At 52.2% G+C, this 15,120-nt stretch overlaps 2 protein-coding genes across 30 annotated transcripts in view; both read left to right on the forward strand.

The window, feature by feature from the left end:
* HPS1 (HPS1 biogenesis of lysosomal organelles complex 3 subunit 1) overlaps positions 1–2,520 on the forward strand; it is a 30,195-nt gene extending 27,675 nt beyond the window's left edge. For all 18 annotated transcript variants that reach the window (XM_063618444.1, XM_055252792.2, XM_055252798.2 and 15 more), the window contains 2 exons: positions 1,284–1,366; positions 1,815–2,520. In XM_063618444.1, coding sequence (XP_063474514.1) covers positions 1,284–1,366; positions 1,815–1,977 — 246 coding nt within the window. In that variant the 3' untranslated portion in view covers positions 1,978–2,520. The remainder of the gene's footprint in view (positions 1–1,283; positions 1,367–1,814) is intronic.
* A 632-nt stretch (positions 2,521–3,152) lies between these two features.
* PYROXD2 (pyridine nucleotide-disulphide oxidoreductase domain 2) overlaps positions 3,153–15,120 on the forward strand; it is a 38,811-nt gene continuing 26,843 nt past the window's right edge. For 8 of the 12 annotated variants that reach the window (XR_010115838.1, XR_010115837.1, XR_010115839.1 and 5 more), the window contains exons 1-5: positions 3,153–4,520; positions 4,684–4,788; positions 8,487–8,590; positions 11,450–11,543; positions 11,733–11,806. Coding sequence is in view for 6 of the 12 variants with exons in the window: in XM_063618473.1 (XP_063474543.1) it covers positions 4,394–4,520; positions 4,684–4,788; positions 8,487–8,590; positions 11,450–11,543; positions 11,733–11,806 (504 nt within the window). In the remaining 6 variants the exon portion in view is untranslated. The remainder of the gene's footprint in view (positions 4,521–4,683; positions 4,789–8,486; positions 8,591–11,449; positions 11,544–11,732; positions 11,807–15,120) is intronic. The other 4 variants (XR_010115841.1, XR_010115840.1, XM_055252833.2 and 1 more) reach the window with 2 other exon arrangements.

Genomic DNA, 15,120 nt, shown 5'->3' on the forward strand with positions numbered 1-15,120 from the left:
TTCCTCTGGGCCTCACTGTTACTGCAGAGTAAGCTCCGGTGAGGGGAACTTACTATCATTGTGTCTCCATTCATACAGCGGGGTCAGGGATCCCTGCCCCAGCCACTGCACAGGGCTGTGAGGGGTGCAGCAGCTGGGGCTGCTCTCCTTCTGTCTCTCCTTCCTCTCTGTCTTTTCCCTTTCTTTGCTTTCCTCGTGTTTCTCTTTTATTTGCATCTCACTTGTCACCATGAGCGGTTGTTCCAGCTCTCAGGAGTGTTCCTCCTCCCTCGCAGCCCTTGGTCTCTGGGTCCCTGCACTACTGTGCCTTCCCCTGCACCCGCCCTGCACTCTCTTTGTTCACTGAGGGTGACAGCCATCCCTTTCCATAGGGCAGGGCGGTTACTGGGGCCCTCCACCGCTGTTCTCTCAGTCACCCCTCACAGCCCTGTAAAGTGGCTGGGGCAGGGATTCCTGACCCCATTGTATGGATGGAGACACAATGATCCGGAGATCAGACGCCATGGCCAGGGCCACCAAGGCTGTAAGTGAGGAAGCTGGAGCCCAAGCTCTGCTCCCCCAGCCTGCAGGCTCCTCCCAGTTTTCCTCTGTGCCTTCAGAAGTACCCAGGATGTGTGTACAACAGAAGTGCTAGAAAATTCCTGTGACCTTTACTTTCACTTCTAGGGAAGGACAGGAGTCTATGTGCTTGGGTGGCCTCATGGGGTGATAAAGCGAGACAGAGCTGTGGGCTGGAGAGGCCAGGTTTGAATGCCAGCCACACAGCCCAGCCGGTGCCGTGCCCTGCACGCTACGGAGTCCACTCCCCCTGCAGGGCAGGCCACGGTGCCCACACAAGCATCAGCTAAGTGCCATGTTTGTGCCTGGCACACAGAGCACGTCCAGCAGATCTTAATTCCCTTCCCCACTTTATCCCACCCTGGGAATTCCCAATTCTTTCAAAGCAGAGGCTTGGGCCTTTTGTGAACGCTGTGCTCTTCAAGACCCTGTATGACAGCCCTGCAGGTTGCCCTCCTGAGCGTGTGTTTGTGGCCTGTACAGGTCCAGGTATTGATGGTAATGAGAGCTACCCTGCCGGCCCTTGAAACTTTGTATACTTTGTCTCTAATGTTCATAAGGTGACTGTTGTTATTCTGACTTCAAAGATGAAAAAACAAGGTCCAGGCATTTTCCCAAGCACCCAGCACACATGACAGAGCCAAGCCAGGCCGCAAGCCCGGTGCGCCTGACTCAGGCCCTCGCACTCTCCCCACACCCACTGCCTCCCTGTCCTCCCTCCTCAGGGGTACAAACTCCAGATGATCGAGGTGCCCGTCCTCTCCGACGACTCAGTGCCTATCGGCATGCTGGGAGGAGACTACTACAGGTGACGCCGCCTTGGGAGCCGCTGGGGACAGATGCCCCCATTTGGGTGATAAGTGCTTGCCTCTGCCAGAAGCAGCTTCTGCTTCAGCAGTGCCCTACCTCAGACCCAGAAATCCATGCTGGGAACACCTTCCCAGCTGGCCCTGTGTACAGCAAGGGAGGACGGGTGTGGAGGGCACATCTGTGTTCCTACCACCTTCCTGCTGGCATGGTCTTGGCAGCACGGGGAACGTCTGTGCCCGGCCCAGAACATCCCCACTGCTACCTTGTAGCCAGGATGGCACTGTTAGGTCAGTGAGGAACCAGAGCAGGTGTCAAGGCCCACATGCAGGGGCCTAGTGAGATGACCGAGGGCATGGGCATTTGCTTGCAAGGGCCCAGAGAGGCCTCTGGCGCTGGAGGAGTGCCACAGCCTCACTCCTTTATCCCATCCTCCCTTTCCTCCCCAGGAAGCTCCTGCGCTACTACAGCAAGAACCGCCCAACCGAGGCTGTCAGGTGCTATGAGCTGCTGGCCCTGCACCTGTCTGTCATCCCCACTGACCTGCTGGTGCAGCAGGCCGGCCAGCTGGCCCGGCGCCTCTGGGAGGCCTCCCGTATCCCCCTGCTCTAGGCCAAGGTGGCCGCAGTCTGCCTTTGCATCCTGTCCTCCAGTCGCCCTTTCTTCCCACTGTTCCCCATGACGAGAGCCTCCTGTCTGCAGTGGCCATCCTGAGGATGGGGCAGAGTGCCCAGGGTGGCCCCAGGGTTTCTAAAACCCCACCTAGACCACCCTCCATGTCGGGTACTGAGCAAGGCCCCAGATCCTTCTCTCTGGAGGAAGAGGGAAGCCCAAGGGTCCTGTCTGTAAAACAACAGTGGCAGCAGCTTCTCTTCCAGAGCTGCCTGTGCCTTTATCCTGGGAGATGGGGAGGAAGCCCCATCTCTGCTGTTCCCTGTGTGGAGGAAGCCCACCCGGCAAGCTCTCTCCTATCCCAGGTAAAAGGTGCTCCTTTGCCTGGGTTTGAATTCCAGCCCTGCCACTTCCTCTCTGCACCTCCTGGCAAGTTTCTTCTATTCCCCATATTTAAAGCAGCGGCACCTCCCTCCCAGGGTGGTGTGAGGATTACCCAATGTGGTAGGTGCTCAATAAATGTTGGTCATTGTTATCACTGAAGCCCAACATGCTTGTGCTTCTAGACCCTTCTGTCAGTGCTGATAAGCCCTTGCTAAGTCCCAGCCCCTTCATGCTCGGCTGGCGTCTGCCCTAGGGCTGGGGTTCTCAAGCCCCTGGCCCTGGCCCAGAGATTTGGATTCACCTGGCGGCCGTGGAGCCCAGGCTTTGATGTCTTTCAAAGCTTCTGTGGTGCACCCTGGATTGAGAACCACCACCCGAGGGGTACAGCCCCTCTCTTCCAACCGAGAAGTTCCTGTCCCAGAATGGACCCAAGGACAAGAGACCCTGGGAGCCCTGGGACTGGGAGTGTCTGCTCCTCTGAGGCCAGGAGGCTGGTGCTGGGCCAGAGAGGGCAGCGTGGCGAAAGTCAGCGTCCACTGCAGCACAGGATCAGATGGCCGCGTGCTGTGCATGCAGGAGCCTTGCCTTCTGTGTCTTCAGTCATGAGCCAAAATTTGCCCAAAGACTGGTCTCTCCCTTGCAGGGAACAGCTTTGGGGAGGCTCTGGGGGAGCTTGAACCCACACATTGGTCTAAACCCTGAGAAGGTGGCAGTGAGGAAGTGTCCCCTCAGGTGACTGGATGTGTGTTCCTCCTTAACATCATCTGATGGAATGGCAATGAAAAGCATGGATTGTGGAAAATACAGAAAAACATAAAGGAAAAAACTCCAATCCTCTGAGCCCACCACTGTTCAGGACCCCTGCTTTTCACCTACTATTTCCCTTTAGTTTTTAGCAGCGGCTGGATGTGATATGTCTAGTTTAACCAGTCCCCTTGATCTTTCTATATAATAAATAACACAGGGGTGAACATCCTGAATCAGAACTTAGCAGAGATGCTCACATGCGGGGTAACTGTCCATGGTGTGTGGAGGGGTCCTCGGAACCCCCTCTTAGGATCATCTCCACATACTCTCCCAGTTCTGAGATTCGTTACCGATAGCAGGTTTCCGTCACACTGCGATATCAGAGCAGTGCAGGAACTCTCCGCTCCGAGGGGTTTTTCCTCCTAGGGGAACACTCTGCTAAGTAATGGGCAGAGAACAAAGGGGCTCCTAATTCAAGGCAGGCCTAAGGGAGGGTCAGAAAGAACTTTAGCTGGAGGTATTTACAGATGTGACCTCGAATCCTTGGGGATTCTTGGAAAATGGGCAAGGTGCCAAAAGAGGAGAAATGGCCAGGCCTTCAAAATAGAAAAACCCGGAGAATTACAGATAGTGAACTTGCCCCTAAGCCCTCATTGAGGGGTGTGTTTGAGCATTTAGGGGAGGACTCCAGTGCTCCTCAGTGACAGACACAGCCGCCTCTGCGGTGTCTGAAGGCCCTGGTCATGGTGACGCTAGATGGCCGCTCTGGGCGCCTCCTGTGGGTGTAGAGGCATCACCACTCTGCACTGGCAGACTCAGCATGGAGTCGGAGCAGAGTCTGGCATGAGCACTTGCCATCCCAGGCGTTTCAGTTCTGACTGAAGGGAGACGCACAGGGGAGGAGAGGGCCCTTTCGAGCTCCGCTCTGCCTCCACCACTCATTCCCTAACCCCGCAGCCTCGGCGCCCTCATCTATAAAATGGGGAGTTTTGCCTACAGGGTTCAGCACAGTGCCGGCCCGACATAGGAACCCCAGTGGATTATCAGTTTTGCCATTATCCCCTGCATCCTGGAGGTGACACCGCCTGGTTAATAAGCAACCCCTCCAAGCCGCAGGGCAGTAGGAGGCTGGCCTGTGGCCAAGAATGCATGGTGGAGGGGGCCTGGAGGGGGACTGCAGCTCCTCCTCTTCCTGCTTCCTCCCTGCTCCACCCCGAGCCTAGGGCAGCACAAAAGCCAATCGCTAGCAAACTTCCTGCCTAGCAAGGCCCTGCCTGGGGCAGAAATGGCTGCAAGTGGCCGAGGTCTCTGCAAGGCTGTGGCCGCCTCTCCCTTCCCGGCTTGGAGACGAGCTCACACGGAAGCCAAGGGAGGTCTGAAGCCTGAGTATGATGCGGTGGTGATAGGAGCAGGTAAAGTAGTAAAGAAAGCTGGGCCAGAGCTGAGGGGTGGGAAGGCAGCCCTGCTCAGAGCTTGGTGGGGAGGGGGAGGCTTTGCCAAGCCCCACTGCTCTCTCCTCTGGCATAACCCAGCCAGAAGTTTATACACTAAAGGGAAAGCCCTTCCATCTGGCAGGCAGGTACCTGGGATTCCGCTGCTGGCTCTGCTGTGTGGCCTGGGGCAAATGCTTGCCTTCTCTGGGCTTGGATCTTCCCATGGAGAATGACAGAGGAAGACTAGGTGAGCTCAGGGGTTTCCCTATATCTCCTGCAAAGTGACCTAGTTTCCACTGCATTCTCAGCCTATGGTTTGTAAGGGTTGGAAAGAGCCCTGGGCCAACAGACAAGTGAAATCCAGCACCCCGCCCCCTCAGGGCCCTGAGTTCTGGTCACCACTACCTTACCACTGAGGCCACCCCTCGTCACAAGAAACTGCAGTCATTTCATAAAGGCCAGTTAGGATAAAACAGAACTGAGTCCCAGAGTTCCTACTGCATGTCTGCAGAGGGAGGTGGACCCCATTGCCTTGCAGCTCTGGGACATTTGGGGATCTACAGTGATCCTGCCACACTTTGCCAACCCCTGGGCTCAGAGTATCACAGTCTACGGGTGCTAGGGGAAGAGGCAGGCCCAGGACCAGGTGGTCTTTCCTTAGTGCCTTCCATTCACACTTGCAGAGGGCCCCAAATGCATGATTGCCAACTAGGTCTATACAGAGATAATGACGGGACCGAAAGCAGACGGCACTCAACGTGCAGCTTTGGGGGCATGTCTTCATTTCCATATGCACTAGAGCAGTTGCAAGCTGGTAGATACTCAACAGCCACCTCTCCAGGGAAAAATGTGTGATGTATGTGTGTGTGTACGTGTATATATGTATGTATATATACACACATATAAGGATTTCTTTGATTTTTGCCAAACTCAGTAGCCATCCTATAGGTGCAATTGACAAATGAGGGTAGCTCTAAAGAGAATGGTGCTGCGTATTTTCTGTAAAGAGTAGGATGGTCGTGAAACAAGTGAAACAACGAAGATTTATGTCCCAACCTTACTCCTTCTTTATTTTTTAGAATTTATTTTAATTTAATTTAATTTAATTAATTTATTTATTTATTGAGACGGAGTCTCACTCTGTCGCCCAGGCTGGAGTGCAGTGGCGCAATCTCGGCTCACTGCAACCTCTGCCTCCTGGGTTCGAGCGATTCTCTTGCCTCAGCCTCCTGAATAGCTGGGACTACAGGCGCCCGCCACCATGCCCGGCTAATTTTTGTATTTTTAGAAGAGACGGGGTTTCACCATGTTGGCCAGGCTGATCTCAAACTCCTGGCCTTGTGATCCACCCGCCTCAGCCTCCCAAAGTGCTGGGATTACAGGTGTGAGCCACTGCACCCGGCCTCCTTCTTTAAGTGACAGGAATGATGTTACTCAAATAAGATAATATTGTTCTAATACTAGAATATCTCCTTCAATTTTTATGCTATTTATTCACGCTATAACAGCTAACGCTGTTAGGTTTAATCCGCATTATTAGCATTTTCCCATTGCTTTCTTAAGCCTGACCACAAAAAATAAATTCAGCCCTTCTGTGTAATATTTGCTGATGACGGTGGTCTAAATACTCCCACCATAGCCTTTTCTGTTACCAAGATGAGGTTGCTCAATGTGATTTAGGAGAGATACCCAGTAGCACATCATTGTATAGTGTGTCCACCATGCAGATATGTACATAGAGGCCAGTGACTGCCAGGGCATGGGTAACAGTGTATAGTGTGTCCACCATGCACATAGGTACATAGAGGCCAATGACTGCCAGGGCATGGGCAACAGTCAAATGTAGTAAAACAAATAGGAGGTAGTGTGTTTTGAGTATTTATTACCTTTGTTTTTAAGATAATTTATTTAATTGTAAGCTTATATAATTTACTTTATAACAATGGCTGTGTGACAGCTGGCTCACAAACTCCCTGGGCTGGTGGGAGCCATCTCCAGCACCTCACTTAGCCTCAGAGAAGCCCCCTGCCTCCCTCCGTGCTCGGCCACAGCTCACCCTGCTGTCTCCTAATGGGGAAGGTTGACCCTAGGTCACCAGCTGCCTTGGTGACTTGCCTACAAGTGCGAGTGAGTCTCAGTGTGTGAGCTTTTCCTTGACATGATTTCTTTAGTTGCTAAACATACCGTAAAGCCTGGTTTAAAGGCATCTTGGGCCTCAGGAATAGAATGACATCTTCTGAGACAAGGGTTACCTCTTGAGTCCCTGAAGGCGCACTGGCACCTGGCCGCCACCTTGAAGATGAATCTGATTTAGTCATTTGACTAAATGTGCCTGAGAGTGACTGAGGGGCTTGTTAAAATGGAGATTTCTGGCCCGGTACCTGGTGATGAGCATTCTGAGGGCGGGAGGTGACTCCCAGAGGTCAGCACATCCACCCAACCAACACTGCCTGAAGCAGGCAGCTGCAGAGCCCACGCCCAGAGCAGCTCCTCAACAGCCCAGGCGCCTGCTATGGGGCCCCTGAGGCAGGTCTGGGGATTAGCAGAGCCCGCAGCTGAAGTCCTCTTCAAGGGAACAGAGGTGTCACCAGAAGCCAAGGAGGGCTCAGCCAGGACTTGAGGGTGGGCACTGGGAGGGGGTCTTGTGCTTTGGATCCTTGATCTTACTCATTTGAGGTCTGCCGTGATTGAACTGGACCCAGTTGCCTGGAAAACTGTGAGTTTTCCAAGATTGATCATCAGCACCAATTAAAAGACCAATAGCTCCCATTTATCTCATCCTTGCCACACTGCAGGGTCCCTGGCACCCTCTGTTCCCCATATGGAGAAACTCAAGGCTCAGGGCAGCTGACGACTCTCTGAGGTCATGCCCTGGCAAACAGCAGAGGCTGGGCTGAGCCCAGGACTGTCTGCCTTTAGTTTGCTGCATGTCTTTGAGAGACAGTTTCCATCTGTTCATGAGTCCCAACTGGCAGATTGTTTAAACTTTCTTATGAACATTTTCAAAAGCCCATACAAATAAAGAGTATGTCAACCAGCACTTTTTAAGATGAACTATAACCAACTAGCTTCTCACATGCTTCTCATGTGGTAAGAGTTAATTTTAGCTCATGAAACTTTTGGTTCTGTGAAACACCTGCTGAACAGACTCCTGGGAAGGGGGGTCTGTGGGAGTCGACACTTACACAACCTCCCAGGTGATTCTGAGCTTATCAGAGCTGGAGAGGCACTTGCTACCCAGGGGCTTGGTGTGGAACATGAGATGCCAAAGCCAAATTCAGGCCTCTCAGCTCAAGGCACCCTGAAGCACAGCTAGTCACTCCAGCACATGCTGAAGCTGTGCGTGTTTACTTCATGTTGAACTGTTCATGTTTTATTTTTGGAACACTGGGGATTGGCAAAAACAAACCTATGTGAATAAAGCCTTCTAGGGCACCACTGTGCCGATTGTGAACCACACGTGGACAAAACAAGCCGCGCTTGACAGCAACTACCCACATGACCAGCACTCCCCTGGATGCTGATGCTGCCACGCGAGACGGGATGTTGGCGCACCAGCATGCCAGCCACCCATTGCTTCTCCTGCTTGCCAACTCAACCGTGCTGCTCCCTCAGACACCATCACTTGCGCCTCCCAAGTGATGGAAGCGCTGGCGATGCTCTCATGAGCCCCTCACTCCAGCAGAGCCCCTGACCAAGCCAGGGGAGCAGGACTTTTCCAGCCAGGGCAAGAACCAGGGTTTTCTGACTCCTTGAAGATCTAGTGTTTCATGGAGTTGAGCTAGATGCTGTTCTAACATCAGAGTGCGGGAAGGGGAGGGGAGGGTCACCAAGGATCTTCATGGCATGGGGACGGGCAGCAGTGAGCACATTCCTCAAGGACTGTCTGTCGGCCCACCCACTGACCAGTGATGCTTTCCTTCCCTCTCCCCTGTTTTGTTGCAGGACACAATGGACTGGTGGCTGTGAGTACCTCCCCACTTGATCCCACTTCACTGGCCCCTAGGCGTGTGGCTCTCAGCAGTCTGGGAAGGAGTGTGAAGAAGCAGGTGGGATAAGGGCCTTGAGAGAGAAGGAAAAGGCAGCCTAGTCGACGCTCTCTGCTCTCCAGTGCTGACTGGGGGCTGGGTCGAATGGACATCTGCAGCCAGCTGAGGACATCACAGGCTCCTTTCCTCCCCTTCCCCTTATGGGGAAAGGTGGTTTCCCCATGGCCTGTGAGGGAGTCAGGGAGCTTCCAGAAGCAAGCTGACAAGGCAGGGAAGCATGTAACCAACACAGCATGGGAGCAGGTGGGACCCAGGGGATTGGGCACCTGGGGCGGACTGGGGACTCTTGATTCCAGATCATAGGCAGTCCTTGTGTCTAGAGCCCTGTGTTCCCAGCCAGGTCCAGGCCATGTGCCACCTTGGAGTACATAGCTGCTATGTGGCCAAAGTGTGCCCTGGAGACATTGAGGAGCTCAGTCTAGCAGAAGGGCCTGCACCCTGTCCCCAACACAACTGACTTCAAGATCCCAAACTGAGCTGGGTATCCCAGAGCTATCCTTAGCCTATGCTTCTGTAACCTGAGTCCAGATACCTCCAGGAGGCCACAGAAGGTATTCAGGGCCACAAAACAAACATGGAACATCTTCTTGAAGCAGCGGCAGCTCTAGAATATCAATATAGGGGGAAACTGTGGGTGTGCTAACGGACTGATGTTAAACCTTAATACTTTGTCTGATGTCTAAGTTTTACTTGAACATTTTACGTGGGGCATTTTGTAACTCAATGGATCAGTAATTTAAAACATTGATTTTATTTATTTTATTTTAATTTTTTTTGAGATGGAGTTTCGCTCTTGTCACCCAGGCTGGAGTGCAATGGCATGATCTCGGCCCACTGCAACCTCTACTTCCTGGGTTCAAGCAATTCTCCTGCCTCAGCCTCCTGAGTAGCTGGGATTGCAGGCACCCGCCATCAGGCCTGGCTAATTTTTGTATCTTTAGTAGAGACGGGGTTTCGCCATGTTGACCAGGCTGATCTCGAACTCCTGATCTCAGGTGACCCGCCTGCCTTAGCCTCTGAAAGTGCTGAGATTACAGGCGTGAACCACCACGCCCGGCCTGATTTTGTATTAATATAAACAAAGATTCATCTCCCAGCTCTGCCACTTTGTGAAGGTTAAGGTGAGTCACTTAACCTCTCCGAGTCACGGTAAAATGGAACAATGGCACCTGCCCTCACAGAGCTGCTGTGAAGGTGATAGATCATTTGCTGCTAGGACCTGGCACATGCAGCCTTGCCCAAATGGTGGCTGTTATTACTGGAAGTTTCCAGGCCAAAGAAGGCTGGTGTCCACGCCCTTCACCTAAAGCCCACCAGGAACACACTTGTAGTTAGTCTAGTTTGGTTTCTTGCTCTTTGCAGCGAGGGAACTCCCATCAGGGGAACCTCGGGTTGCCTCAGTAGGAAGGTGTTAGAAAGAACCTAGCACAGGATTTGAGCTTTGGTGATTTGAGGGAAGGCCTAAGAAAATAGGGGTTGCCATAGGTTAGATACTGTCAGGAAGGAGGGACAGCCCTGCAACTGGGCAGCTCAAGAAATCTGATCTATAGGGAGGAGAGACGAGTGTGCAGAGAGCAGTAATTGATAAAGAAGTAGCAGTCACTCATTTCAGCCAAGAGGGGTGTTCGGTATTTTCTGGATGGCACGGAGACATTGCTTTTGTTTGTGCTTGCCTCATTTTATCATAGTCTCATAGAAACCTTGTTTGAGGTTGTCAATCTGTGAGATGGTTCCTGTGTAATAGGCGAATGACACAGCTCACCTTGCGTGCCAGGCCTCAGCCACTGAGTGACGGCTGCTGTTTCTTTCTCAGTAGGTTATGATAGGAGGATATGTTAGGAGGATAGATGCTGGTTTCACGCTGTCTGGTTTCAATTCCCAACACCTCTACTCATCAGCTCTGTGAGCCTGAGGCAAGCTGTTAACCTCATTGAGCCTCAGTTTTCTCATCTGTAAAATGGGAGAATCACAGTACCTATCTCTTGGCTGGTGGGAAAAATTAAACAAGACAATGTACTCACTATTTCTGGCACATAGTAGTTGCCAAGTGAGCTTTTTGAAAAGTCTGACTTTTGCATGGCATCATTCCTGTGGTCACAGGGCCAGCATTTTAGATCAGTAGATTCATGACCAGTTTGGTTCAACAATTATTTATTGATTTTTCCACTAAGTGCTAGAAAAAAATTAATAGAAATCCTTGCATCATTTGTTCTCCCAAAATAAAGCTCTGCTATGAACAGCTTCATTTACTGAGTACATTCTCTGTGCCAGGGACCACTTAAAGCCCTGTCTAGGGACCAGCTCAGTTCATCTTCACAGCAGCCTTATGAAGTGGGTAAAGCCGGGACTATTTTCATCAGCCCCATTTTTGCATGTGAACAAACCAAGGCCAGACGGATCAGGTACTGAGGCTGCAGCAGCAGAGAGAGAACGAGGGGCTGAACCTGGGTGGAAGGGTCAGCATTCACAAGTTCCACCTCACTGTGCTGTGCTTGTAGGAGAAATGAGGCTTGCTCCCTGCCTGGAGGAGAGCGACATCCCAGGGCAGGGTGGCAGGAAGCAGCGTGAGTCCCCGAGGCACCAGGCCTCTAAGGAGGGAAGACCACCTTCAGTTGGGAAGTGGAGGGGCGGGAGCAGGCCTGTCGGATCTTAGAGGACATCTAGAAAAGGCGAGAATGGAAAGGGAAGCACAGGGAAGGGCATTCCCAGAGGCGGGAACCGCATGAGTGGGGCGAGGAGGCCGTGGGGTGTGGGCCATACTGGCCTATAGTGAGGACCTTAGTCTGCGGGTCAGCCCGAGGGAGCCCTGACATTTCAGAGGGATAAAGGGAGGGCCCTGTGTGCTGCCCCACTTCCCAGGCAGCGTACCTACAGAGACTGGGGGTGAACACTGCCGTCTTCGAGAGGCGCCATGTGATCGGGGGTGCAGCTGTCACTGAGGAGATCATCCCAGGTGAGCTCTGATGTGGCATGGGGGAGTGGAGGGCAGTGACTCCGGGTGACAGATTTCATCCCTGGTGACCCCGGGTGACGGTCTCCATCCCTGGTGACCCTGATGACAGTCTTCATCCCTGCTGACCCCTGGTGACGGTCCTCATCCCTGGTGACCCCTGGTGACAGTCTTCATCGGATTCGGTTTCAGGATTTAAGTTCTCCCGCGCGTCCTACCTGCTCAGCCTGCTGAGGCCGCAGATTTACACTGATCTGGAGCTGAAGGTAGGGCCCCCCACTGGCCCGATTGCAAGGAGGGAGGAGGCAGTTCCATCTTCCCAACCTGGGTGGAGGCTCCCTGTTCTGTGCCTGAGGTGAGGCCCGCCCCTGAGGGCTCCCTCTTCCACTCAAGTCTTGTGTATCCCACGTGGTCTCCCTGCTGCGTTCCCACAGATGGGTTTTGTCTCGTCCATGTAGTGTCTTGAAAAGTGGGAAATTTCATCCAAAAATCAGACTTCTCTTGAAGAATGAGCTTTGTCACCCTCAGGCCCACGTGGGACACCTATCTGAAGCCTTGGGCGCCTGAGCTTACAGCTGCCTTGGGACATGAGCCCGATTTCTGCCCTCATTGGACTTTAGAGCTGCTTACCTCTCTTGGCAGCTGGAGCAGGAAGTGGGGCCTGGGGACTTTTCTGGCTCCCGGGCTGTTTGGAAGGTTCCTGGGAGTCTCATCTGGCACTGTTTGCCTCTCTTAGTCTGCTGACCTTTGTCCACAACCTGGCCCAACCTTTGTCCACAACCTGGCCCAACCCTGCCCCCAACCCTTTCACCTTCCTTCACCCCCACTGTCTTATAAACCGCGTCACCACGTTCCTGAGGCTGATTGGCTTCTACCTGCTTAGTGCCACTGTCACTCACCACTCAGAGAAAAGGGTTCTTGGTGCCATCTGCAGCTGCCACTCACATTGGTGCCATCTTTTTTTTTTTTTTTGAGACAGAGTCTCTCTCTGTCGCCAAGGCTGGAGTACAGTGGTGCGATCTCGGCTCACTGCAAGCTCCTCGTCCCGGGTTCACGCCATTCTCCTGCCTCAGCCTCCCGAGTAGCTGGGGCTATAGGCACCGCCTCCACGCCAGGCAAATTTTTTGTATTTTTAGTAGAGACGGGGTTTCACCGGGTTAGCCAGGATGGTCTTGATCTCCTGATCTCGTGATCCACCTGCCTCAGCCTCCCAAAGTACTGGGATTAACAGGCATGAGCCACCGCGCCTGGCCACGTTGGTGCCATCTTTGCTCTAAATTCAAAATTTTAAGCTAGTAAGATGTCCAGCTGTTGTTCACAGCTCTTTGGCTGCTCTAACTGGTTCATGTAGAGAGTTCTTCAAGCCACTGAAACAGAGTATGTGCATCCTGGTACCAGGACTGGATGAAATCTAGCCAGGCCTGGGGGTGGGTCGCTGGTCTCCAGTCCAGAGCAGACCATAGCAGCAGGCAGTTTATAAATGCACCACTTATTCATAGTGGCAGATGTTGGGGAGCAAGGACCCTCCTTTTGGCAAACCTGATTTAAGAGACTAAGAATCACAGAATGGACATCTTCACTTGATTATTCTCTTTATTTAAAAAGTGTTACTCATTTGAAATAGTATTTGTCATAGTGTTCCTTGAACTAGAAGCTCCCAAGTGAATTGAGTAGATGCTTTAACCTCTGCCTTGGGCTGCATTACTAGGAGTACGGAGCTCAGAGCAGGGAGAAAGCAGTCCTGCTGTGTGATGTGCAGGACTCACCCCATCTGGAGCACCTTGTTGTAACAGGACATTGACAGCCTGGAGGGCATTGACAGGAGGGCAACTAAACTCCTTCCAGGAATATTGTCTTTCCAAAACTATAATGGAGAGCATTTATTTTACCAGCATCACATCTTGGGCTATGACCTTTAATGTTCTATCTCAACTGATCCTCACCTGTAAGTCAAGAGCCATGTTACAATCAGGGACCTAAAGTTCAGGGGTTAAATTCGCACAGCTAGAAAGTGATGGAGAATTCAAGCCAAGGCCTGACTGTCTCCTGCTCCATATTCTTGAGCTATGATGCGCTCAGGCCTCTTGGTACCGATACCACCCAGACTCACACGTCTCTAGCTCTTTGTAGTTTGCGGTGAACATGGTGATAGAGTGCCCCTGGCAGCTCCAGCGTGGTGTGCACGGAGGCTGAGACTGGAGCTGCTGGAAACTGGCCGACTGCGTCTGCCTCCCTGCTCCACAGCTCACCAGCTGTGTGATTTCACCACGTGGTGCCTTCTCTTCCTCATCTGTAAGATGGGAATAGTAACAGCACCTGCCTCCTAAGGCCACATCAGCACAGTGCCTGGTGCACAGAGGGCCCAGTACTTGTCACTATTATTAGTACCCCCATTTGGCACTTGAGAAAACAGGCTCCAGAAAGACCCATGGCCGGAGACTACTCACCCACCCTGCCACTTATAAGGCTGTATCCAATTAGACTGAGCCCTCAACTAAAGTGAGAGGCTTGGCTTTGGCACCACTGCCCCTCCTTCCCTCCTTGAGCCAAAGCACCTTCCACTGACCCGCTGTGGTCCCCACCAGGGCCTGCCTCCCCTTCCTGGGTGTTAGTTTCCACAGCTGTCAATGCGAGCACTGACTTGGATCACCTCCCGGTTCCATCCACCTAGTAAATGAGTTTGCTTTTGCAGCGGCCCCATGCTGGATGATGGAATCCAGGCTGGAAGGGCAGAGCCTTTGCACTGGCGGAGAAGGGGGTGTGGAGGGGGGCTTTTCATCCCCTTCAGCCGTAAGCCACCTTCCCCACCTCCCCCTGGGCCAGCCTTGACCTCATTGCCAGAGGCAATCCCATTGCCCTTCCCCTCCCTCACTGACCTTCTGGGTCTCACTCACCCTTATTCATTTTGCTCTTGCTTTTCTCCTGGAAATCTCTCTAAGGTAGGGCTCTAATTTTCAGGGCCACAAAGTATGACCTGGGAAACTGCTGGGGAAACCCCTAGGGAAGAACCCAGTGGTTCTTGCTCACAAGTCTGATTCTGTGGCAGTGGTGGGGCCAAGAAACGGTCGTTTTTATGGCATTCTCAGGTCATTCTGAAAGAGGAGGCCCCCAGAACATAACTTCGAGAAGCACACCCTTTAAATCTCTTGTATCTCTGGTCCTTTAGACACACACCCTTCACACACATACACCCTTCACACACAGACACCCTTTCCAACAATTTCCACCCAGGATGACTGTGCATGCTGAGAACTCTCATGGGGTAAATAAAAGAAGGGTTTGCTTTCATTTTTTTTTGTTTGTTTTTTTTTGTTTTGTTTTGTTTTTTAAGAAAAAAGCTTCATAATCCGAACACATACATCTTGTGGATATAATCTGATGGTTATTTAACATTCCCCTTCTCGTTCAGACTCCACATAATTAAAACCATTGTTAAAAGAAAAACCTTCACTAAATTAAATTTAACAGAGTTTAATTGAGCAAAGAATGATTCATAAATGGATCAGGCTCCCGAGTTGGAGTATGCTCACAGTCTCCAGCACAGCTCCATGGTGGAAGAAGATTTATAGACAGAAAGTGA

Source organism: Symphalangus syndactylus, chromosome 2, assembly GCF_028878055.3.
Source record: "Symphalangus syndactylus isolate Jambi chromosome 2, NHGRI_mSymSyn1-v2.1_pri, whole genome shotgun sequence".
Classification (NCBI taxonomy): Eukaryota; Metazoa; Chordata; class Mammalia; order Primates; family Hylobatidae; genus Symphalangus; species Symphalangus syndactylus.